The sequence below is a fragment of the Carcharodon carcharias genome, chromosome 1 (genome assembly GCF_017639515.1).
Source record: "Carcharodon carcharias isolate sCarCar2 chromosome 1, sCarCar2.pri, whole genome shotgun sequence".
In the NCBI taxonomy this organism is placed as follows: Eukaryota; Metazoa; Chordata; class Chondrichthyes; order Lamniformes; family Lamnidae; genus Carcharodon; species Carcharodon carcharias.
The window spans coordinates 213817188-213842226 of record NC_054467.1 but is presented as its reverse complement, the minus strand read 5'-3'; the positions used below and the strand labels follow the sequence as shown (position 1 = coordinate 213842226).

The 25039-nt window shown below is 42.9% G+C and overlaps 1 protein-coding gene across 1 annotated transcript in view; it reads right to left on the bottom strand.

Annotated features, from left to right (window-relative positions):
* The window catches only part of alpk2 (alpha-kinase 2), a 41498-nt gene that overhangs the window by 5584 nt on the left and 10875 nt on the right, over positions 1-25039 (bottom strand). The window contains exons 3-7 of the mRNA XM_041183473.1: positions 21537-21599; positions 13679-13950; positions 12066-12154; positions 10850-11067; positions 10149-10197 (exon numbers count right to left, since the gene is read on the bottom strand). Coding sequence (XP_041039407.1) covers positions 10149-10197; positions 10850-11067; positions 12066-12154; positions 13679-13950; positions 21537-21599 — 691 coding nt within the window. The remainder of the gene's footprint in view (positions 1-10148; positions 10198-10849; positions 11068-12065; positions 12155-13678; positions 13951-21536; positions 21600-25039) is intronic.

The window sequence follows — 25039 nt, the reverse complement described above, 5'->3', positions numbered from 1 at the left end:
GGAAGAAGGACCACACCCTACCACCGGTGGTATTTCGAAGGATCATTAACTACTTTCAGGTTAGTTGCTGACTGATTTCTATTGGCTCTTGCTGTGACTGTAGAAACATTTGGTGGTTTACAGGGAATGGTCTGGCACATACTGAAGGACTTTGTCCTGCCTTTAAAGATTGTGTACAAATCACTTGTTCCCAGACATGAGTGCAGTAGCATTTCTCCTGGACTGCAGCATGAGAAGAAGAATGAGCCGAGCTGACATAGGGCACAAACTGCTGGAAGAGGGAGGAGGAGGGGATGAAGGACACTCAGCCATATCCATCCAAGTTTTCACAGAATGATTCTTCTACTGAAACTCAGTGAGGAAAAATATACGAAATGTCTGCACTTCAGTATTGGTGTTCTTACTGAACTCTGCCAAATGCTACAGCTGCAACTGCAACTTCAGAATAAGGTGTGAGAAATGACATTGCCAGTGGTTGGGAAGGTGACCATGGCCATGAATCTTTAGGTGTGGGGCTCCTTCCAGGCTGCAGCTGATGATATTTGCAACATCTTCCAGTTTGCAGTCCATCATTGCCTGAGATTTGCACTGAGGCTCTCTATTCTAAGAGAGCAGTATACATTTCAATCTCCATTTGCCAGGGAGAAGCAAGCGGAACACATCATCTTGTGGGAGCCACATGCCAACTCTGAAACGTATGGGAACCGAAAAGGATTCCATTCCCTCAATACGCAACTGGCGTGTGACCATAGACTGCGTATCATGCAGGGCAATGCTACTACCCTTGCAAACGTCACAATGTCTTCATCACATGGTGTCTGCTGTGCCATCTGCATTTGAGTCACCAGAACAAACCAGAGAGTGGCAATTGGGCTAAATGGGCTAGCCATTGACAAGATGACTCATGACTCCAGTGCACAATCCATGAACACGTGGGCAGCATACTGAAACAATGCTTGCATGGCCTGCACTGCTCTGAAGGAACTCTACTGTATGATTGTGCTCAATGAGATACTTTCAGAGCAGATCAAGCACCTCATTACTGAGCACTCACGAGGCACTGTGGGCCATCAGCAACAGTAGAATTGTATTTCACAATCTATAACCTCATGGCCTGACAAATCCCTCACTCAATCATTACCAACAAGCCAGGGGATCAACCCTGATTCAATAAGGAGTGCAGGAGAGCATGCTAGGGGTAGGCATATATAAAATGAGGTGCCAACCCAGTGAAGCAACAATACAGGACCATATATATGCCAAACAGTGTAATGAGCATGCAACAGACAGTGTTAGGCAATCCCACAACTAACAGATCCAATCAAAGCTCTGCGGTCCATCCACATCCAGTCTTGAGTGGTGATGGACAATTAACCAACTAACTAGAGGAGGAGGTTCCACAAATGTCTCCATCCTCAATGATTAGGGGGCTCAGCATATCATTGCAAAAGACAAAATTGAAGGACTTGCAGCCATCTTCAGCCAGAAATGCTGAGTGGATGATCCATCTTTGCCTCCTCCTGAGGTCTCCAGCATCACAGATACCAGTCTTCTGCCAATTCGATTCACTCTACTTGATATCAAGAAACTGCTGAAGGCTCTGGATACTGCTAAAGGCTAGTGGCCCTGACAACATCCTGGCAACAGTACTGAAAACTTGTGCTCCAGAGCCAGTCACACTTCTAGCCAAGCTTTTCCAATAGAACTACAACACTGGCATCTACCGAACAATGGGAGAAATTATTCAGGTATGTCCAGTCCGTAAAAAGCAGGACAAATCCAACCTGGCCAATTACCACCCGATCGGCAAAGTAATGGAAGGGGTCATCAACAATACTATCAAGCGACACTTGCAAGGCAATTACCTGCTTACCAATGGTCAGTTTGGATATTGCCAGGGTCACTTGGCTCCAGACTTCATCTTAGCCTTGTCAAAACATGGACAAAAAGCTGATTATCAGAGGTGCAGTGAGAGTGACCACCCTTGACATCAAAGCAGCATTTGATTGAGTGTGGCATCAAGGAGTCCTAGCAAAATGAAGTTAAGGGGAATCAGTTGGAAACTCTCCACTGGTGGGAGCCATGCCTAGCATAAAGGAAGATGTTTGTGGTTGTTGGAAGCCAATCATCTCAACCCCAGAACAGTGCTGCAGGAGTTCCTCAGGGTGGTATCCTAGGCCCACCCATCTTCAACTGCTTAATCAATGACCTTCCCTTCATCAGAAGTGAGGATGTTCACTGATGATTGCACAATTCTCCATACCATTTGTAATTTTTTAAAAACTCATTCATGGGGTGTAGGCTTTGCTGGCTGGGCCAGCATTTTTTGCCCATCCCTGGTTGTCCTTGAGAAGGTGGTGGTGAGCTACCTTCTTGAACCGCTGCATGTGCTGTAGGTACACCCACAGTACTGTTAGGGAGGGTGCTCCAGGATTTTCACTCAGCAACAGTGAAGGGAATGGCGATATATTTCCAAGTCAAGATGGTGAGTAGCTTGGAGGGGAACTTCCAGGTGGTGGTATTCCCATGTCCTTGTCCTTCTGGATGGTAGTGGTCGTGGGTTTGGAAGGTGCTGTCTCAGGAGTCTTGGTCAGTTCCTGAAGTGCATCTGCTGCCACTGTCTGTTGGTGGTGGAGAAGGTGAATGATTGTGGCTGAAGTGCCTTTCAAACAGGCTGCTTTGAACTGGATGGTGTTCTAGAGTGTTGTAGGAGCTGTACTCATTCAGACAGTTGGAGAGTATTTTATTGCACTCCTGACTTGTGTTGATGGTGGACAGGCTTTGGGGAGTCAGGAGGTAAATTAGTAGCTGCAGGATTCCTAGCTTCTGACCTGTTCTTGTAGCCACAGTATTTACATGGCTGGTCCAGTTCAGTTTCTGGTCAATGGTAACCCCTAGAATGTTGATAGTGGGGCATCTAGCAATGGTAATGACATTGAATGTCATGTGGTGATAGTTAGATTCTCCCTTGTTGGAGATAACCATTGCCTGGCATTTTTGTGAAACAAATGTTATTTACCAGTTGTCAACCCAAGCCTGGATATTGTTCAGGTCTTGCTGCATTTGGACATGGACTGCTTCAGTATCTGTGGAGTTGTGAATTGTAATAACATTGTGCGACAATCAGCGAACATCCCCACTTCTGACCTTATGATGGAAGGAAGGTCATTGATGAAGCATCTGAAGATGGTTGGACCTAGGACAAAACCCTGAGGAACTCTTGCAGTGATGACCTGGAACTGAGATGACTGACCTTCAACAATTATAACCATCTTCCTTTTTGCTAGTTATGACTCCTACCAGAGTGAACTGATGCCAAGTTAATTGGCTGGGTTGGATGTTTTTTTAAAATTCGTTCGTGGGATGTGAGCATCATGATCCAGGCCAGTATCTATTGTCCATCTCTAATTGCCCGTATTAATTGCCCAGGCCATTTAAGAGTCAACCACATTGCCGTGGGTCTGTAGAAACTTGTAGGCTAGACCAGGTAAGGACATTAGTGAACCTGATGGGTTTGTACGACATTCAGCAATGATTTCATGGTCATCATTAGCCTTTTAATTCCAGATTATTATTGAATTCAAATTTCACCATCTGCCATAGTGGGATTCAAACCCAGGTCCCCAGAGCATTACCCTGGGTCTCTGGAATACTAGTCCAGTGACAATACCACTCTGTCACCACCTCCCCCTACTGCTTTTTGTGTACAGGACATACCTGGGCAATTTTCCACATAGCCGCATAGATGCCAGTATTGTAGCTGCACTGGAACAGCTTTGCTAGGGGTGCAGCAAGTTCTTGATCATATCTGTAGTATTGCTGGGCCCATAATCTTTGCAGTATCTAGTGCCTTCAACCATTTCTTGATATCATGTGGAGTGAATTGAATTGGCTGAAGACTGGCATCTGTGATGCTGGGGACCTCCGGAGGAGGCCGAGATGAATCATCCACTTGGCAGTTCTGGCTGAAGATTGTTGCAAATGCTTCAGCCTTATCTTTTGCACTGATGTGCTGGGCTCCCCCATCATTGAGGATGGGGATATTTGTGGAGCCTCCTAGTGAGTTGTTTAATCATCCACCATCCCTCATGACTGGATGGTAGGGTGTCAGAGCTTAGATCTAATCTCTTGGTTGTGGAATTGCTTAGCTCTGACTATCACTTGCTGCTTAATGTATTAGACATGCAAGTAGTCCTGTGTTATAACTTCACCAGGTTTATACTTTATTTGCAGCTATGCCTGGTGCTGTACCTCACATGCCCGCCTGCACTCTTCATTGAACCAGGGTTGATCCCCTGGCTTGGTGGTAATGGTAGAATTGGGGAATATGCTGAGCCATGAGGTTACAGATTGTGGTTGAGTACAATTCTGCTACTGCTGATGGCTCACAGCGCTTCATTGTTGCCCAGTCTTGAGTTGCTAGTTCTGTTTAAAATCTATTCTATTTAGCATGGTGGTAGTGCCACACAACATGATGGACGATATCCTCAATGTGAAGACAGCACTTAGTCTCCACAAGCACTGTGCTGTGGCCACGCCTACAGATACTGTCATGGACAGATACATCTGCGGCAGGCAGGTTGGTGAGGATGAGGTAAAGTATGCTTTTCATTCTTATTGGTTCCCTCACCACCTGTTGCAGACCCAGTCTAGCAGCTATGTCCTTTAGGACTCGGCCAGCTCTCGCCTGATGGATGGTGAAGTCCCCCACCCAGAGTATATTTTGTGCCCTTGCCACCTTCAGTGCTCCCTCCAAGTGGTGTTCAACATGGAGGAGCACTGATTCATCAGCTTAGGGAGGTGGGGGGTGGTGGTGCGGTATGTGATAATCAGCAGGAGGTTTCCTTGCCCATGTTTGACCTGATGCCATGAGACTTCATAGGGTCTGGAATTGATGTTGATGGACTTTCAGGGCAACTTATTGCTGACTGCATACCACTGTGCCACCACCCTGCTGGGTCTGTCCTCACGGTGGGACAGGACATACCCAGTGATGGTGATGGTGGTGTCTGGGGCATTACCTGTAAGGTATGATTCCATAAGTATGACTATGTCAGGCCGCTGCTTGACTAGTCTGTGAGACAGCTCTTCCAATTTTGACACTAGCCCTCAGATGTTTGTAAGGAGGACTTTGCAGTGTCAACAGGGCCGAGTTTGCTGTTGTTGTTTCTAGTGCCTAGGTTGATGCTGGAAGGTCCATCCTTTTTGACTTTTTAGCGGTTTGATACAATTGACTGATTTGCTCGGCCATTTCAGAGGGCATTTTAGGGTCAACCACATTGCTGTGGGTCTGGAGTCACATGTAGTCCAGGCCAGGTAAGGACAGTGGATTTCCTTCTCTAATGGGGATTAGTGCACCAGATGGGTTTTTACAACAATTGTTTCATGGTTGTTATCAGATTTTTAATTCCAGATTTTTTTTATTGAATTCAAATTTCACCATCTGCTGTGGTGGGATTTGAACCCAGGTCTCCAGAGCATTACCCTGGATTTCTGGATTACTCGTCAAATGCTGCCTTTACTATTCCAATAAAAATACCATTATGCCATTGCCTCCTTCCCCACCCTGACCACCAACACCAACACCCACCCCCCCCACCCCCGCACCCCATTACTTCCAAAAGCCAACTAATTACACTTGTGCATTTCCTTAGGGTCAGTCTTCTGTGTGCCTATGCCTGTCGGAGTGCTCCTCTTGCCTGCTGACTTTCAGTGGGACAGATTTAGGATAGCCGTGGGAGGCAACCTCGAGCAACTTTGAGCCTTGTTGCCCGACCTTTGAATATCACCACCTCGATATGATTGGTGGCATTCTGGGCTGGCTGACAGGCAGCTGCAAGGACACTGGCAGAGTAACAGTGGTGGGAGAACAAATGCCGTCATCCTGAGAGAGAGGTTATTGTGTTCATATTCCATGGAGTCAATGTCACACGCAGTGTGTGCTTGAGCAATGGAGGAACAGACTATTGGACAGCTGTGAGAGCCTTGCAAGCCTTTTGGAACACCTATATCTGCAGCCGTGATGGCAGTCGTCTGGAATTGGATGACTCATTTGAGCTGCAGCAGCCTGACGTTTGATGGCTTCTGCTTGTGTTGCAATGGAAGTAGAGACATTGACTATAAAACACTGCTATGTGGTTGGGTCCACAAGTGTGCTAATGGAGTTGGCCACCACTTTCCTTCTGGAAAGGATCAGCTCTAAGCTCCATGCAAAGTCCTCTTCGTAGGTGGCGCTGGATTCCTCAGTGCTCCTTAACATTGCATACAGGCTTTACGACAAGCCTGCCAATGTATAACCGTCTGCCATCACCCGTAACCTGCCCCATTAAAGAGTTCATTTGAGTCCTCTGCAGCAGAACCTGTGTGTGACTTCACCCTCCAATGAGCTGCACTACCTTTGTCCATTGCTCTGGCTGCAGAGCACTTGTGTCCAGCTGGCTGAGTGTTGGGGGGGTGGTGCTTGTAGCAGTGCTAAGTGTGAGAGGATGGGGTGAAACATATGAATGTATAACTCATAATTGATAGAAATGTTTGATAGATGAGTGATGGGATGTGATATATTGGGCAATATGTGAGGCTAGTTGCTGTACCTGGTGAGACATAGCATTTCACGAGGCATTTACTGATATTGAGGTCATTGAACCTCTTGTGGCACAGGATCCAAGCCCATTCTGGCATTGACCACTATGGTTATCTGCTGTCACAGTTTGCCGTGTGAGCATCCTGGTCCTCTCTGGTCTCTTCTCCACCAAGTTGTCCAGCACAATATCAGGGAAGCTTGGAGCATGCTTTTTCCTTGTTGCACCTTAATTCATTCTCCTTCCTGCTCACTGTTTCTTCCACAAACAGTTCCAGCACCTTTTCCCGTTAGAATACATCTCCCCTTAATGAGATGCAGGTTGGCTTTAAGTAGTGCAGGTTAACTTTAAATGGTGCTTGTCTTGCACAAATTTGGGCTCCTGCTGAGGCATGAACAGAGCATTTAGCACTGACTGCATGCAACAATCATGCAAAATAACAGGCAGCATAAAATTGGCTCCTCAATATTGATCTTCCATCTAATATGGTCATGGCTGACCTACTGCCTCAACTCCATTTTGCTGCCTGCTCCCCATATTCCTTGATTCCCTAAGCTATTTCCCAGCCTTGCATATACTTCATGATGAAGCATCTACTACCTTCTCTGGTTGACAAGATTCACAACCCTCTGAGTGAAAAAAAAATTCTCCTTCTCTCAGTCCTAACTTATCAATCCCTTATCCTGAGACTGTGCTGCCCCTGTGTTCTAGATTCCCCAGCCAGAGGAAACAACCTGCCAAGCCCCTTCAGTACTCCAGGGTAGGGGTTTTCAGGTGGTGGGTTACCTGTCCTGCCACCTAAAGATTGCACGGGGAACACATCCCCACCTTTCACATTCATTTTATTCATTCATGGGATATGGGCTTCACTGATTGGGCCAGCATTTATTGCTCATCTCTCTTTGCCCTTGAGAAGGTGGTGGTGAGCTGCCTCCATGAACAGCTGCAATCCATGTGGCGTAGGTACACACACAGTGCCTAGGTTGAGCGTCCGGTTTCATTCCTTTTTTGTGACTTTGTAGCTGTTTGTTACAACTGAGTGACTTGCTGGGCCATTTCAGAGTCAACCATATTGCTGTGGGTCTGGAGTCACATGTAGGCCAGGCCAGGTGACAACAGATTTCCTTCCCTAAAGGACATTAGTGAACCAGATGGGTTTTTTACAATAATCAACAATGGCTTCATGGTCATCATTAGACTTTTAATTCCAGGTTTTTATTGAATTCAAATTCCACCATTTGCCGTGAGAGGGTTTGAACCCAGGTCCCTAGAGGATTACTAGTCCAGCAACAATACCACTACACCTTCGCCTCTCCACGTCTCTGAAGAGCATTAACTCATGGCTACAGACAGAACTTCTACCAATTCAGAGACCTGCTAATCATTCTGACTGGCTGGCAGTTCTATAGTCCCAGCAGCACCAGTGACAGCAATGACTAGGTCTGGGACTAGAAGCAAAGCCCAAATTCCAAATCTAGGAACAGGTAAGTGCGGGTAGGGAAGGTGAGGCCCCAGAGGGGTGGGGAGACAGTGGTGGGGGCTTTTGGTGGAGACGCCAGGGGGGCCAGGAGGGAGCTTCCATGGGGGGAAGACTTGGGGGGGTGAGGGGGTGCCCGATGTGGAGAGGGGGCCCTTGAGGGAGGCAGCCCTTTTCCTGTTGAGGCCCAAGTAGGGTGACCGCCTGGGCTTTCCCCTTGCCCCTGTGCTCCTCCTGCCAGCCTCAAAATTGAGGCCGGACAGGAAGCAGCTCTTACGTGTCCAACAATTGGCCATTTAAGGTTCTGAACTGGGGCAAGGGCGCACCACCCCATGTAACATTGCAGACAGGTCGGGTCAGGCAGGAGGGAGACAGGAAGGCCACCCGGGGAATTTTATGGGATCTGCGTTTGCAAACCTGCCAGTGGGAAACTTTAAAACTCTGCCACAGGTGTGGTCTCACCAAAGCCCTGTTCAATTGTAGCAAGACTTCCTTGTCTTTGTCGTCCAATCCTCTTGCCATTTGCTTTCCTAATTGCTTTCTAGACCTGCATGCTAACTTTCTGTGTTCCTTTTAGGAATACACCCAAGTCTCTCTGAACATCATTATTTAAAAGTTCCATGTCTTTTAAAAATGTTCTGCTTTTCTTTCCTTACTATTAAAGCGAATGACCTCACACTTGCCCATGTTACACTCCATCTGTCGTCTTGTTGTCCACTCAGTAAACCTGTCACTGTCCCTTTTACATCCTCTTTGAGTCACAGAAACATAGGAACAGGAACGTAGGAACATAGGAGCAGGAGTCGGCCATTTAGTCCTTCAAGCCTGCTCCACCATTCAATAAGATCATGGCTGACCTGGTTGTGGTCGCAGCTCCAATTCCTGCCTGCCCCACGTAGCCCTTGACTCCATTGCCTAACAAAAATCTAACTCTGCTTTGAATAACATTAAAGATCCAGCCTCCATTACTTTCTGGGGAAAATAATTCCACACACCAATGACCCTTTCGAGGAAAGAATTTCTCCTCATCTCTGTCTTAAAAGGGAGACCTCTTATTTTTAAACAATGTCTCCTAGTTTTAGTCTCCCCCAACAGGAGGAAACATTCTCCAGGAATCCACCCTGTCAAGTCCCCTCAGGATCTTATATGGTTCAGTGAGATCACCTCTCATTCTTTTAAACTCCAATATGGATAGGCCTAAACTATTCAATCTGTCTTCATAAGATAAGCCCTTTATCCCAGGAATGAGTCTAGTGAACCTTCTCTGAACTGTTTCTAAAGCAATTTTATCTTTTCTTAAATAAGGAGACCAAAACTGCACACAGTACTCCAGATGTGGTCTCGCCAAAGCCCTGTACAGCTGCAGTGAAACTTCCCTACTTTTATATTCCATTCCTCTTCACAGCTTACTTTCCCACTTTCGTATCATCAGCAAACTTGGATGCATAATTCTCAATCTCATTGTCTAGGTCATTAATGTGGAATATAAATAGCTGAGGCTCCAGCACTGATCCTTGTGGAACTCTTGGTTACAACCTGCCAATCTGAAAAAGCTCCACTCATCCCTACTCTCTCCTTCCTGTCTGTTAACGAATTCTCCATCCATGCTCATATATTATGCCCAACTCCACGAGTCCTTTGTGTATTAATCTTTTGTGTGACACCTTTTAAATACCTTTTGGAAATCCAATTATACTACATTCACTGGCTCCCCTTTACCTATTTTACTAGTTACATCCTCAAAAAACTCTAATAAATTTGTCAAACACAATCCTTGTGCCTGTTAATATCAGGGGCATAGAATTTAGCCCCCATAATGTACAAAAAAAGGGAAACTTGAGCATGAGAGGTAATTGCAATTTAAACTTCCATTCTATTAATAATATTCTTGACGGGGTTTCAACTCAGCAGTTTTAACATAGCAGCTGCTTGTTTTACTATTTCAGGTTGAAACTTCCATCAAAAGTCATTTACATTACTACCAATACCATGTCATCAACCTAGCAACAGAGAATAAGCTGTTGCAGCATCATCAATCAAGATACGGAGAATGAGCTACTGTAATAGTATAGCCCATCGTTTTCTTCACTTACCCTTTTCTACTAGTTGCTATTCCAACATCAGTTAATTTCATTCCTACACCTACAGAAAAACAATTGGAAAGAGTATGTCTTTTACAAATTCTGTAAAACATGCACAAAAGTTATTACATAAGTGGAAATAAAATGAAAATCTGTGGATGTTGGACATCTAAAATGTTGGTAATGAAATTTAGGTAATATCCTTCATTGGAAGGCTGGTGAAGGGTGCCAACTGAAATGTTAAGTTCACATTGTCTTTCAGGTGTTTCCTGTGCTTTTATGCTTTTCCAATTTTATTTGAGTAAATAGGTAACTAATAAGTAACTGTATGTGAAGTATAAAATGTAGTGTGTACGTATGGTATTGCCCCAGTGGCAAATGTGCCATAGATTGAGATGAGATTTGAATACCTGCAATTTGCTTATCAAAAAGGAATTGGCTTTCACTTGAAAAATAAAAAAAAAAATGAAGGGCTATGGTTAAATTGCAGAGGCAACACTAATTGGATAGCTACCTCAAAAGAAGCACGATGGTTTGAATGGTCTCCTTTTATGCTGCAAGATTCTAATGATAATTATGATACTCCTTTAAATTCAGGTTCTGATAATGGATCAGTTATTATATTTAAACTGGCCAGACACTGACCATCCTGCTCATCTCTGGAACACAAAGACATTCTTTCCAATGATTTCAAAGCAATATATCATACTTACCTTGCATATCTGTGACAAGGAGGTTTCCTTCTGTCCACTGATACACCCAGTGCTGGAATGTACAGCATTTCTGACCAACTTCAGATTCTTTTCTACCAACATTCAGCTCTCTGCCATCCTTCACTGAATACTTAATAAACTCCCCTATCAGTTCCTCTTCTATAGTTGCATAAGGGATGCTGTTTGCTGGGCGATGAATTAGATATATGGGAATGACTCTAGAGAAGAAAACATGATTGTGTAACATCTGTTATAGGATGTGTACCTCCTGCATGGGTAACAAAAACATTTGTTATTTAATTACAATAACTAAATGACATGAACTATAAGATCATAGGAACATAGGAGCCTGCTCCACCCTTCGATAACATCATGGCCAACTCCACTTTCCTGTCTGCCCCCCATAAAGCTTGACTTATTTTCTATCAAAAATCTCCCTAATTTAGTCTGAAATAAATTAAATGACCCTGTCGCCACTCCTTTTTGGGGAAGAGAATTCCACAGACTAAAGATCTTCGAGAGAAAAATATTCCCCTCATCTCCATTTTAAAATGAAGATTTCTTATTCTTAAACTGGAGTATTGCTGAAAAAAGAGACTTATTTTGTCAAAGCCCTTTGTCTTGCACTCATCAGGACAAGAAAATACCAATGTTAAGGAAAACAACATATTTATACTGTATGTACAGTACTTAAACTGTGTACCCCAGTTCTAGTTTCTCTCACAAGAGGAAGCATCCAGAAGTCAGTGTGATTATTAAAGGAATTGTTCTGAAATGTGTAACTGAATCATACAGGTGAAAAGGTCGCAGACTGTACAAAGTGAGCTGATCTCAAAAGAATGGCAGAATGTGCACAATTGGCCTCAGTATTAGTGAAATGGGAATGTGGTCCATTCTCCAGACCTAATGTTCCTCATTTTGGTGAGCACAAATTTAAGAAAAAAAAATCCTTAACAATTACAGTACGTAGTTGGATACTATGAAGGAATCACTGACAGTTATAAACTATGGAAAAATGCCTCCTGTAGGAGTCTAGGAGTTCAGCATATCAGATGCACTTCCATGGCAGGCACATGATTTTGGTATGATCATTCCAATTACAATGCTCTTCAGAATCAATACACTTCAGAGTCAACTGTAATGCAAATAAGGACCTGGCTTTATAGCACAGATAAGGGGAGCTAAGGCAGTGCAAGTAAAACACACATTTACTCACTCAGGTGCTTCCCCAAAGCCTTCTAATAATGTCCCCTCTGCTGAAAACATATTGCCATATTGCCGAGCAGCGTTCTGTACATGGCATTCCTAAAAATGAACAACACTGTTTTTTACTCCACTGCATTAGAAAGAAACATTTATCATATTTGTGTAGTCATAGTCACCACTCCTATTGGTGATATTTTATCAATTGAAAATAAAGCATCACTGTCACATGAAAGTATATTCATAAAAGTTACAACCACAGGAAAAGGTCATTCAGCTCACCTAGTCCCTGTCATCATTTACATTCCCCATGAGAAAATAGTTCTAATCACATTTACCCACCCTGTTATCCTATCCTTTCAACCCCTTTTCCATCACACACCTGCCCAATCTGATCTTGAATGTTGATATAGTTTCTACCTCAACCACTAACCTGGAAATGAATTCCACAGCCTCGCAACTCTGTCTGAAGAAGTTTTTCCTGCACTCTGTTCTAAATCTCTTACATTTCAGCTGTGTTACACTTGCCCTAAAACCTCAATTTCCTTCCAATCTTGTGAATTCAATACTGCAACTCTAACTGAGGTCTTGTGAAAGTTCTATATAGGCTTGTCATCAACTCTTGGCTTTTATAACCCTGATGTCAATAGAGCATAACATGAGGTCATGGGGTAGGGGTTGGGGTGTAAAACATGCAACTGAACCAAATCCACTTGGTGGGTTAGGTTTAAATTGGGACTTCTGTTTGTACCTGTGTATGGGGGTATGTATGCTGGGTGGATTTTTGTGTGATCACTCCCCTCTGGTGAAAGTAGGTTGGAGCAAACACATTGACTGCCCACTCAATGGCAATAGTCTGAGGCCAGAGCAGTTTTCAATTTGGAGCAACTTGATCAGCAAAAGTGCTGGTAAATCCATTACAGTAAAGTTACAGAAGGAGGACAGTGAAGGCTTGTGCATCACCGGCATAGGTTTTTGAGGAGCATTAGTGCTCTTCCTGACCAGATGCTAATCATTTACAAATATGCTTTTTAACGTTTTTGGATTATGAGTGCTCTTAAGGCCTGCTGGTTAGGCTGCTTAAGGGAAAGTGCTAATGGGCAGTGCGTGTGCAGAACACACTCCGCTTATTGGTATTGCAAAATTGCAATGGGGTCCTATTGTCACAATTCCCTGAATTTCACAGATCAACAAGGCTCTGGCAGTTCCCTGGGCCGCCCAATACAGGGCTCCAAACAAAATGTTGACTGATCTGGATGTCAACAGCAATGGGGCAGTAAGTATTGAATTGCTATTGCATTGCACAACAACCCCATTACTGCTCACTGGAGGGGATGGAAATCAACCCCTATTTATGTGTGTAAATGTTAAAGAAGAGAAACTTTGTGAAGAAATGGCTGAGGTAAATTCTGTGGGAGAAAAAAATCAGCGCGTGCTTGAGCAGATATCAAAATATTGCATGGATATAATGCATTGTGCAATTAATATTTTCTTAATTTGGCAATGGAGTTTATAATAGGGCATTTTTAAGTACATGCTAAAACAATTTTTTATTAAAGCACATTTGTATGATGGATATGAAATATTTCAAGGAGCTGCCCCCTTCTGTTAATCTGTATATTTTACCTGTACTGCCAATATATAGTTCTGTTTTGTGAGCTCGCTGTTTGTTTTTGTCCCATGCAAAATGACATTGTGAATTTTTAAGACACAGTTATGTCCGGGATCAAACAGAGGTACAAGGCCATAAATAACTTTGGTCCGAAATGCTTTTCGGTGCAATCCTTCACCAAAATGTGATTCTTCTGTTGCAATACTGCCACACATCTTGGCATCAAAATTGCACTCATTTGTGAGCTCCTTTTCAATTACGGGTTGTAACAACTCAATTGCCTCTCCTAAAAAGAAAAGAGTGAGAAAATAATGTTATTTCAGTCTGAGGTATTGACTATCACACTGTTAGCCCAATTGATTGACACCTCATCTACCATGTTATACATTCAAACCCACCACTATCAGTGCATCCTGGCACCAGTGTGTATCATTTACAAGATGCACAACAGCAACTCACCCAGGCTCTTTTGACAGTGCCTTCCAAACCTGCTACCATCTATAAGAGCGAGGGCAAAAGGTATATGAGAACACCACCAGAATATCACCATTACTTCATCATCACTGGGTCAAAATCTGGAAACTCTCTACCTAACAGCAATGTGAGTGTAGCTACACTACATGGACAACAGTTATTCAAAAAGGCAGTTCGTCACCACTTTCTCAAGGGCAATTAGGGGTGGGCAATACATAAAGGCCTTACCAGTGTGTAGTAATTATGGTTTATTTGGTGTGTAATGTACCTTTAAGAATAATACTTGTTAAGGAAGGTCACATGATCTGTAAAACCAATAGGACAGTAGCGCGGGCCACTTCAGTAGTCAGTGCAGAGATGAAGTGGAGTTGAAAGCACATGTGTAGTTGCTGCTGAGTATATTATAAATAAACTTAATCTTTCCACACAAGAAGTGTCTGCATATCAACTCTGTCATTAATAGTACAACTTGGCCACCCTACAACACAGTGATGCCCACATCCCATGAACAAGTAAAAAAAGGGCTGTTTGTTTCCGGCAAAGATAAACCATTTCTCTGCAATTAACTATGAGTTTGTCTGCCATTCAGGATTTTGCTCTTATTGCAGTGCAGTTCTGGGGAATGCGATGATATCCAGAGGTACTCCAATATTTTTTCAAGTGTAGAAGTTGCCAGGTTTTTTCTGTATTAAACTTGCATTTTCTTTCCCATTATGTTGAAGGTGTAAGGCCTGGGCACATAGCTGCTGGAAGATCAGTATGGGAGCTCCTGACATATATCAAAGCTTCAGTGCCCACTATGAGTTTGATGCAATAAGGTAAGTGAAGTTTCAGCAGTAACTATTTGTCCAATGGTATCATTCAATTGCCAAGTTGAAGACCAGACAATAATGGTAATACGCTTGCATATTTTAGGCTAAGTTATGTGGTTCAGCATGAGAAACTCTTGACAACAAGAAGATTCCTGCCAAGGAATTAAACCCTTGCTTGTCAATTGCCTAATGACTTAGTGGCTCTCCTCTTTGCGAGAAAGTGGGGTAAGTGGGACCTCTTTAAGACTGAGTTAGTTCCAATGGGGGCAAAGGTCTGAATCCTCCATATCAAACTCAGGAGTCCATTATGTGAATCAGGAAAGCTGTAGCACTCCTGGCACTGATATTTGACCAGCCAATTCCAGCTCATTAATAGGATCTGCGGGCCAAAATTCTCCCTACACAGCTTCAGGTAACCCTGTCAATCAATGCCCTGATGGGTAAGGTGGTTCTAGCTAGACAGGCAGTGAAATTCTTACCATGGTCAGAATTTTCCCACTGGCGATTTGGGGGTGGGGCCTGCTCGCCGACAGGAAAATGACGCGGGGTGACATCGGGAGGAACCCCCTACGTCATCCCGGTCCATTTAAATTTTTACGAAGGCGGGCAGACAGCGAAATCAGCTGTTCGCCCACCGACCTACCAATGGCCAATTGAGGCCATTGACAGGATCATTAAGCTCATTGAAAGGCCTGCCTGTCCAACCTTAAGGCTGGCGGGCAGGCCACGAGCCCCACTGGTGGGATGAGGTTTCATCTCAGTTTTTAAAAAGTTTGTTAAAGTTTCACTCATATTTATTAACATGTCCCATCTCGTGTGACAGTGTCACATGAGGGGTACATGTTAATAATGTTTTTCTTTCTCTATTTGTAAAGATTTTTAAACATTCAGTGCTCTCCCTGAGACAGCACTTAGTCTCAGGGAGCAGTGCGCTCTTTCACGCGCACGCGCAAAAGAGCGCACTTTGACAGATGAGGAATCCCTCCACCCCCCCGCACAGGAAATGCACAGTGCTTCCTGTCGGGCAGGCCGCTGGGCAGGCCTTAATTGGCCCATCCACGTAAAATGGCGGCCGGCCCCGTTTCGGCGGCGGAGTTCGGCTGCCCACCTGCCGCTGAGCCGGTGGGGCCCACCCGCCCATCAAGGTCAAAATTCTGGCCCATATCTTTGAGCTGATAAGTTGCAGACTTTTAGACAAACTCCACTGGTGCTTCTACATATACTTGGGATGGTCTCTTGACTCTTGCCAATCTGCTGCCTAAACTCCTTGGACTTTGGTTGAGTAGAGATATCCTTCCTGACAAAGAGTGTACTGTCAACATCAGAGAAACAAAATCTCTCATCCAACACTTGAAAGAATGGAGTAATGTAAATCAGGTTGTAGTCCTATCTCTGACCCAAACTCCCTTTTCGGTAAAACATTGGTGAATTTAGCCTTCTTTTTGTCTGTATTTTTCAGCGGTTTTGTTCAAAAATGTGTATTTGAACTTGGTTGACAGGAAGACAGGAAATAATTTCCCATCTTTAAATTTAAACATAATGTTATCAAACTAAGGGCAGAATATTTTGAACATCGGGCAGGTGTGCACCTGACCTGAACAATTGTAAAATGACGTGCGATGGCGTCAGACAAGCGTCCTGATGTCATCGCACATTTGCATGATATTTCGATTGGCAGGAGTCGGCAGCGCGGCTGCCAACAATTAAGCGTCCTGTTAAGGCCATTAAAGTCATAATTAAAAGACATTTTTTGATGCCTGGCCAATCTTACAGTTGGTGGCCAAGCGAATTGGCCAGGCAGCCTTTGGATTTTTTGCAAAACCTCATCCACAGGCAGAATGAGGTTTCAATCAGCGATTAACAAAAAATAAAAACTTTTCAAACTAATTTCTAACATGTCCCTGTTCATGTGCCAGAGTCACATGAGGGGATATGTTTTTAACATTTTTATATTCCTTATTTTTTATTTTAAAAATCTTCAGCTCCCTGAGGCAGCTCTGTGCCTCGGGGAGCTTTTACTGTGCGCGCTCGTGCTCGCCCTCCTCCTGCCCCCACCCCAGCAGCACTGAGTGCTGCAGCACATGATTCACGCTGGCTGGCTGTTAATTGGACAGTCAGCGTGAAATCGCGGCCTGGGCCTGATCGCGAGCAGAGGTCTGTTTCGCAGCCACTCCCACTTGTCCCCGCTAAGCCCGCCCGACGACCAGAAAATCCTAGCCCAAGATAAAAGTACAATACTGTAGACGCTGGAAGTCTGAAATAAAAACTGAAAATACTAGAAAAACTCAGCAGGTCTGGCAGTCATATGGACTTGAAACATTAACTCTGCGTAGGGCCACTGTGACCTTCAGGGCCACTGGCATGGGGTGTCCACGCATACAGTTGGAGGTGATCTCAGGCCAATCATCTGACAAATGGAGGTCACTGTCTCCCTAGAGAGGTGGAGCCTCCTTTGGCCTTGCAGCTCGGACATATTGAGGTAGCTGCATTGCTGCCTGTAAACCCTGGCAGCAGGATAGTGGTGTCTTCTGCAGCCCCTTACGCCTTGGGCTACCTGCTGGTCATGTGCCCCTTGTGCCTGTGCTTCTCCTCCCACAGGTCGTTACCCTGGAAGCTGCACTGGGACACCTGGCCTGCTCTCCCTTCTGCTCCTTCCTTCCTCCTCAGAGGAGGTGTCCCCAGCAGAGAGCACAATCCCCATTACCAGGGTTACAGAAATCTGTCTGATACCTGGAAGGGTCCACACAGTCAAAATCTTCTGGGGCCCTTGGAGGCACCAATGAGACCTGAAATTAAGCCTGGAAATGCCAAAAATGAAGCTCAGAATGGAGATGAAGCTGTCGAGTTCAAATATGCAACCAGCAGCAAACTATCTCCTAAACTCCTCACTACTCACAATGGCAATGCTGCTGAGCCTTTTTATCCCACTCTTGGATGAGGTTCTGTAAAAAATGGGCTGCTTACCTGCCTGTTTTGCCCATGCGATGAGTGCGAGATCGCATGGGAAATGTAAAATCATGAAGAATTGCCTTTTTAATGGCCTTAAGTGGCCTTTTAATTGATGGTGGGTGTGGCTCCGACACGCTTGCATGCCTGCCGACCTGAAGATTGTTCGCGTGCAGGAATTTTTTCTTTATTATTCATTCATGGGATGTTGGCTTCACTGGCTGGGCCAGCATTTATTGCCCATCCCTAATTGCCCTTGAGAAGGTGGTGGTGAGCTGCCTTCTTGAGCTGCTGTAGTCCATGTGGTGCAGATACACCCACAGTGCTGTTAGTAAGGGAGTTCCAGGATTTTGACCCAGCGACAGTGAAGGAACAGCGATATATTTCCAAAGTGCTCGGGATGCTTGCCTGACATCATCCCGCGTGATTTTACGTCGGGTTAGGCATGCGTCCGCCTGCGGAATGTAAAATTCTGCCCAGTATTCCAGTTCCCAAGTGTTTAAAGGCTCCCTAAATTTCACACCTCATCTACCTCAATGCCCTCATATATCCTTCCTGCCCCCTCAGATCATGCATGCCACTTCCAGGTCTCATGTATCCTCCATCACCACTCACCCAATATGCACTATTTACGTCAGATTCCATGCAATATCCATGGAAAATTATTTACATTCTTTGGGGGAAAAAATAAATTTTTCAACATCTAAAACACACTATCAACGAGATTGAGGAAAAAATGCATTCTGTGAAAAAAAACTTGTAATATTTATAATCCCATTAGCTTGTGTCAACAGACCAGAAACGACATCCGTCTGTTATTACAACTTCTTGAAACTGTCATTCATTCTCAGATGAACAGAATACCTGCTGTGCTCAAACCCTTAGCACTTGAAAATAAGTCAAGCATTGATAAATCAAGACCATGGCATCTAACCATGTTATTTAGAAAATGATTTAGAATTTAAGTTTCATCAGCTGTAATTTAGTGCCAAATTATGACAAATGTTGCACTTGTTAACCATATCCAGTGGGAACAACTTAGTCTAGGACCGTTCATACTCATTTGACATACTGATGGCAGCAGGAGAGAGAGGAGCTTTCATTTAATCAGTTTGAGTTAGAATTTAAACCCAAGGCAATAGTTCTTAATTGAGAGAAGCAAGTGTTAAAACTGATCAACCAGAAAATATGGAACCCAAATTGTTAACATCTGATGAGAGGCTGGAATTATCTCTTGGTGGTAGATTTAGGGGATGGGGACAGGCTGGGGAGAAGAAGATTTGCCTAATTAAATTCTTAAAATCCTGCAAGATGAAGCAAGCTGAAACTAAGAGTGAGCCGTGATTGCTGTAGGATCGGAATCCTCTCCAACTAGGAAATTTATGGAATATAATTTCAAAACCATGGACACGTTTTGACCTCATGATCGAAACTATAATTACAAAAGCCAAACTGCAGCTAGCAGTACAGGACTGGGCAGCAAGGGGTTAATTCGGACATATAGTAAAGAAACAATGACTCATCAAAAGGGTTTGGACATTGATTGACTGCTATTAGGGAATAATGGTACCAGGAAAATACCATTACCTGCCATTGACTAATGCAATTAAGAATTCAGATTACCCAATACAATGACGCAAAAAATTTATCATCAATACAATACACTCAAGGAGTTATGCAACTAAGGTCTGCATCACAGACAATACTGCTGGAAATAGGGTCATTCAAACCCTCATTAACTTTGGAGCCTGGGCGATGTTACTGTGTCACCTCAAACAGCCGGAGAATCGCTCATACAATGAGAACTGATAATATTCATTTGAATACATCTTCCATGGAAACTCCCGTATTGTTTCAACTGGCAGGAGCTGATGACATTTGTCTGGACTTGGCATGGAAACAACTAAATGGACATTGAGACAACATGAAATATGTTTTGACATATCTGAGTTAAGTTATTACAAAAGAAAAGCACATCTGTGTATCTGGGCTGCAGTTGGAAGGAGGGTTTGAGCTGGTCACCTTGACTCAGGCCTACATTCTACACAAGACAGACCAGCTGTGTTGGGGATAGTAGGCGTTTTCAGCCAAACATAGTGATATTGGCCTGAAGGTTTTGGGCTGCAGTCAGAAGGGTCGAGTTTGGTCACCTTGTCTCAGGCCTACAGTCAACACTGGACAGACCAGCCTGTTGGAGATTGTAAGTTTCAGCCAAATTGTAGTGATATTGGTCTGAGGGTTTTGTGAAGCTTAGAGGCGAAAACTTGGGCCAGAATTTTCCCGTCGGCAATTTGGGGGTGGGGCCCGCTCGCCGATGGGAAAATGATGCAGGATGATGTCGGGAGGAACCCCCGACGTTATCGCGGTCCCTTTAAATTTTCAGGAAGGTGGGAGGACAGTGAAATCAGCTGTCTGCCCACCAACCTGTCAATGGCCAATTGAGGCCATTGACAGTCTAATTAAAGTAATTAAAGACCTGCCTATCCAACCTTAAGGCTGGCAGGCAAGCCAGGAGCTCCAGCAGGCTTCTGATAATACATGAAACCTCTTCCACTGGCAGGATGAGGTTTCATGTTCCTTTTGAAAAACTTTAATAAATGTAATGTTATATTTATTAACATGTCCCATCTCGTGTGACATTGTCACATGAGGGAACATGTTAATAATATTTTTATTTTTCTATTTTTTAAGTTTTTCAGACTGTCACTAATCTCCCTGAGACATCACTTTGCCTCAGGGAGCAGTGCGCTCTTTTGTGTGCATGCGCGAAATAGTGCACTTTGACAGCTGGGGATTACCCCCCCCCCAAACACCCCCACCAACCCGGCAGGCCGCTGGGTGGGCCTTAATTGGCCCACCCACTCAAAATGGCAGCGGGCCCCGTTTCAGTGGCAGGAGTTGGCTGTCCATCCGCTGCCGAGCCGGTGGGGCCCGCCCGCCCACCAAGGGCAAAATTCTGCCCTTGGTGTTTTTGCCGGTTCTTGTAACTTGTTTCAACCATATCTTAGTGATATTGGTCTGAGGGGTTTTTCCTAGTGGTTTTAGGACAAGACATAATATTTTGCTTGTGTTTTTGCAAGTTTAAACTGATTTGTGGGAAGTTAGCATTTTTGTGAGTTTAAGCCTGAGTCGTGGTGACTTCATGTTGGGTACTGGGAATAGGTTGTTTTAAACTTTGGGGTTTTGTACTGTGGGGCTGTGGGTGATTCAGTAAAGCAATTATGAATTATCAGAAGAAACTTGTCTCTCTGGTCACTCTGTTCAAGCCATTCACACATGCACCTGGTGTCACGAACTTGGGCGTGAGGAGGGTCTCTGAGAGAAAATGGGAACCTCTACATTGCACAAATTGCTAAAATCTTCCGGATTGAGAACTTTTATTAAAATAAGTAATGGTCGGCAGAGCCTACTCCATCCCAACTCCATCTCCCCCAGTGAAAATTGCATTATTCGGGCTACCTTTTAACCAGCGGGTCCAGAAGCTACCCATTTGGGTAGCAAAAATCTAGACTAACGTTTCTACTACTAGGACTCTGTCAAGTCAAAGTATATATGGCTTGCAGCATATATTACTGTGTAATCCATTCATCTGCAGTCTGATCACGTGTCACAGGCATCACATTATACATTAGTATCTCACCTGCCACTGAATCAGGGTAAGCATGAAGGTCACTAGGATTGACTGACTCAGCGAGGCTCTGCCCTAGTTATTCAAAACAAATGGTTTAAAATTAATTAATTCAGGTGGCAAGAAAGTATGTAATTATTTTTCACACACCATACCACCACTCTTTGAAACATATTCATCCAAAATACTGCAAAATGTCAGTGCTTTGAATTCTAATATATTAAACAAATAGATATTTTAATATCTTACTTTATATGTCTCATACATCTTATTTAAGATATATTGTATTAAATTATTTTCATTTGCAACATCATATCCAACCAAAGAGTTTAGATAACCTATGCACAATGCCATTTGTAGTTCAAAAAGGTCAGTACCTTCATTAACTTGACAACTAAGAAGTTCATTCAGAACTGGGGAAGTAAAGACAAGTTGATTATCACTCTATGTGCACGTCTTGCATAATTTTATTGTAAAACTATAATCAGGTATTTGGCATTTTTTCTGATACCTTCAGTGGTGAAGTCAAACTCACAGGACACACTTCCATACATATTCTTCAAGGAGCATTGATATAACCCTCGATCTTTCTTAGTAGTTTGAACTATTGCCAAGGAGACTGGACTGTCATCTCCTGCGCTACAATTTGAAAACAGTTGGGACGGTAAAGATAGATAACTATCATCGTGATCGTAGGAATGGATTATAAAAGCATGGAATGGAATGGAATTTTTAAAAATTGTAAATAAAATCTGTTTACTAACAGATTTTGTTTCTTTTCTGAATTTCTCAAATTTGTAGTTTTAGATTTTTGAACAAATATAAAGCGTTAGAAATGCTTTGGCGAGCATCAAATTATTCTCATTACTCTTTACAATGTGACAAAGTAGAGGATGTACAGTGACTAAGCAGTATAATGATTTAATTTTTTTGCTCTCTTAAAGTGTGCTCTCTTACAGTTAAATATTACAGAATGAAGACAATTAAAGCTCTACATTTTTTAAAAAGGTACATTTCTATATGAGATAAATTTTAAAATACCTTATACAAATTAGAACTAAGCATTCTCAAAATAAATGAACTGTAAATATTGTTGACAGTAGCCAAATGTCATCTCATTTATTAGCTGTTAATGAGATTTAGTTGTATGACTATGATATTAAGCATGTGCTTCCCAAGTAGCAAAGTAATTTGAATTTGAAAATGGGAAGGAATGACATTAAAATATATATTGTGAAATATTTGGGTACGGCAGCCTAATAGTTGTGTTACTAGGCTAATAATGCAGAGAATGTTAATTCAAATCCCAACAATAGTGGTTGAGAATTTGAATTCAGATTTAAGAAAAACCTGAAAATAAAAAAGCCATTTAAAATGCCCATGAAGCTGCTGGAATATGTAAAAACTCAACCGGGTCATTAATGCCTTTTAGAGAAGGAAACTGGACATCCTGACCTGGCCTTGCCTATATGTAACTCCACCCCAATATGGTTGACTCTTAACTGCCCACTGAAGTGGCCTAGAAGTAAAAAAGAGTGGCTAGTGGCCACTATCTTCTCAAGACAAGTGAGGATAGGCAAAATATATTTGCCTTAGCAGTGATGTCGATTACCCAGGCATGATTTTTTTTTTAATTGTACTTTCGTGCTTAGTATGCAATTTATATAATATTCAACATTTGGAGATCCTTTACCAAAGTTTAGGCCAAATACACTGAGTTGTTGAAAACAAATAATTTTAAAAAGGCCTTGGAGTCAGTGGGCCAAGAGAAGATAGAAAGCAAATATTTGTACCAGGGTGGGAGGAATTTGGAGCGGAAGCTGGTTCTGCCCTATCTGCACTAGCCCTTTAAACCCTGCTCAATGAGCAGAGACACACTTACATCAATGTGGCATGCCCAGGGAAGTTCCCAGGCTTTCGTTGAATTCTGGCCATTACATCTACAGTAGGCCCCTGCAGAATATATGCCAGAATAGTAGCGATCAATTATTATATTCTGCAGGTACCAGAACAAAGATAGATTGTTTTTTCAAATCTACTTTTATCCAGGACAAATGAAACTTGGACAGTGGACTTGCTCTATCCACAAAAACTTTGATTATAATGTAACACCCCCTTCAGTAACATGCCTAAGGAAAGGTTCCAATCTTTGATTTCGGACCATAGAAAATTCTATTAGTTGTATTACTATAATTTTTTGCTAAACATAAAGTCTCTTCAGAACAAATAGATTTGACATGTAACTACATTGGTACAAAGGAATTTTGAGGCATGCTTTACAACATGCAACAGAAAACAATCATTATTGCACTCAGAGTATAGGTGACAACTGCAATGTATACGTTCAAAAATCTAATGCTACAATTAGGTATTTTGATCTTCCATACTCCATAACTCATATATCTTGTTATTTCTTTATAATAAAACATTTCTTATCACAAATCTAGAATATTTTAGTTTGTACTGATGACAAAATATTTGAAAAATTTAAAATAGATTTCAATGACCTAAAGTTAGGTTGGAAATTTCCTTGGAGCTGTTCCAGTCCATCCGCATAAATTGGATTTCTGCTGCACTTTTGGCAAAGCTACTGTGGCTGAGCAGGAGCAGCTCTGAGGAAACTGCCAGCCTTTAGTCCTATTATGACAGCACTTGTGATCAAGTCACACAATGGCCACTTCAGGGAAAACCAATGAACACTAACCACTCATGCAGCTTACCTTCTTTCTACTTTACTCAATATATCTCCATCTTTTGTCCATATAATGGTGGAATCTGCATGGATGTCACAAAATAGGCACGATAGCTTGACATTTCCTGATATATCAGGGAATGCTTTGGCGTGGATTTTTTGGGTCAGTTTTGGAGCTGGAAAAGAGTTTAGTTCTTCAGCTGGTATAGTGAGGTTTTCAAAATCTCAACATCTTTGTGACATTAATTTAGTTTTCATGCAATTTTGTTCCATTTTTAAAAACTGATTTTTTTGTGGTAAGTTGGAAAGAAAAAACTTGCATTTATGTAGATTTTTTAAAGATCGCATACGTCCTACAGCACTGCACAGCAAATGAAGTATTTTGTGAAAGCGAGTCATTATTGTAATAGCAGGAAACATGACAGCCAAGTTGCAGGCAGCTAGACCCCACACAACAATGAGCTAAATGACCTAATAAATATGTTTTTGTCAGGATTGGCTGAGTAATAAATGTTGGCCAGGATATCTCCCCTGTCCTTTCTCGATTAGTGCCACGGGATCATTTGAGAGTGAGGGCAAAGCCTTTGTTTAATATTTCATCCAAAAAGCATCATTTCCAGAAGTGTGGCACTCCTACAATATAATCTCAGTCTAGATTGTAGTCTGGCACTTTTTTCTTCTGAAACTTGCTTGTGCAAGTTATCAAAAATAGTTATAATTAGTTCTCAAAATAGGCCTTGCTCTTCCACAAATAGTTGCAAATTTTCCAAAAGAGTTACAAATGATCTGTTAGCAAAAAACACCATTTGATGGAGAACCATCT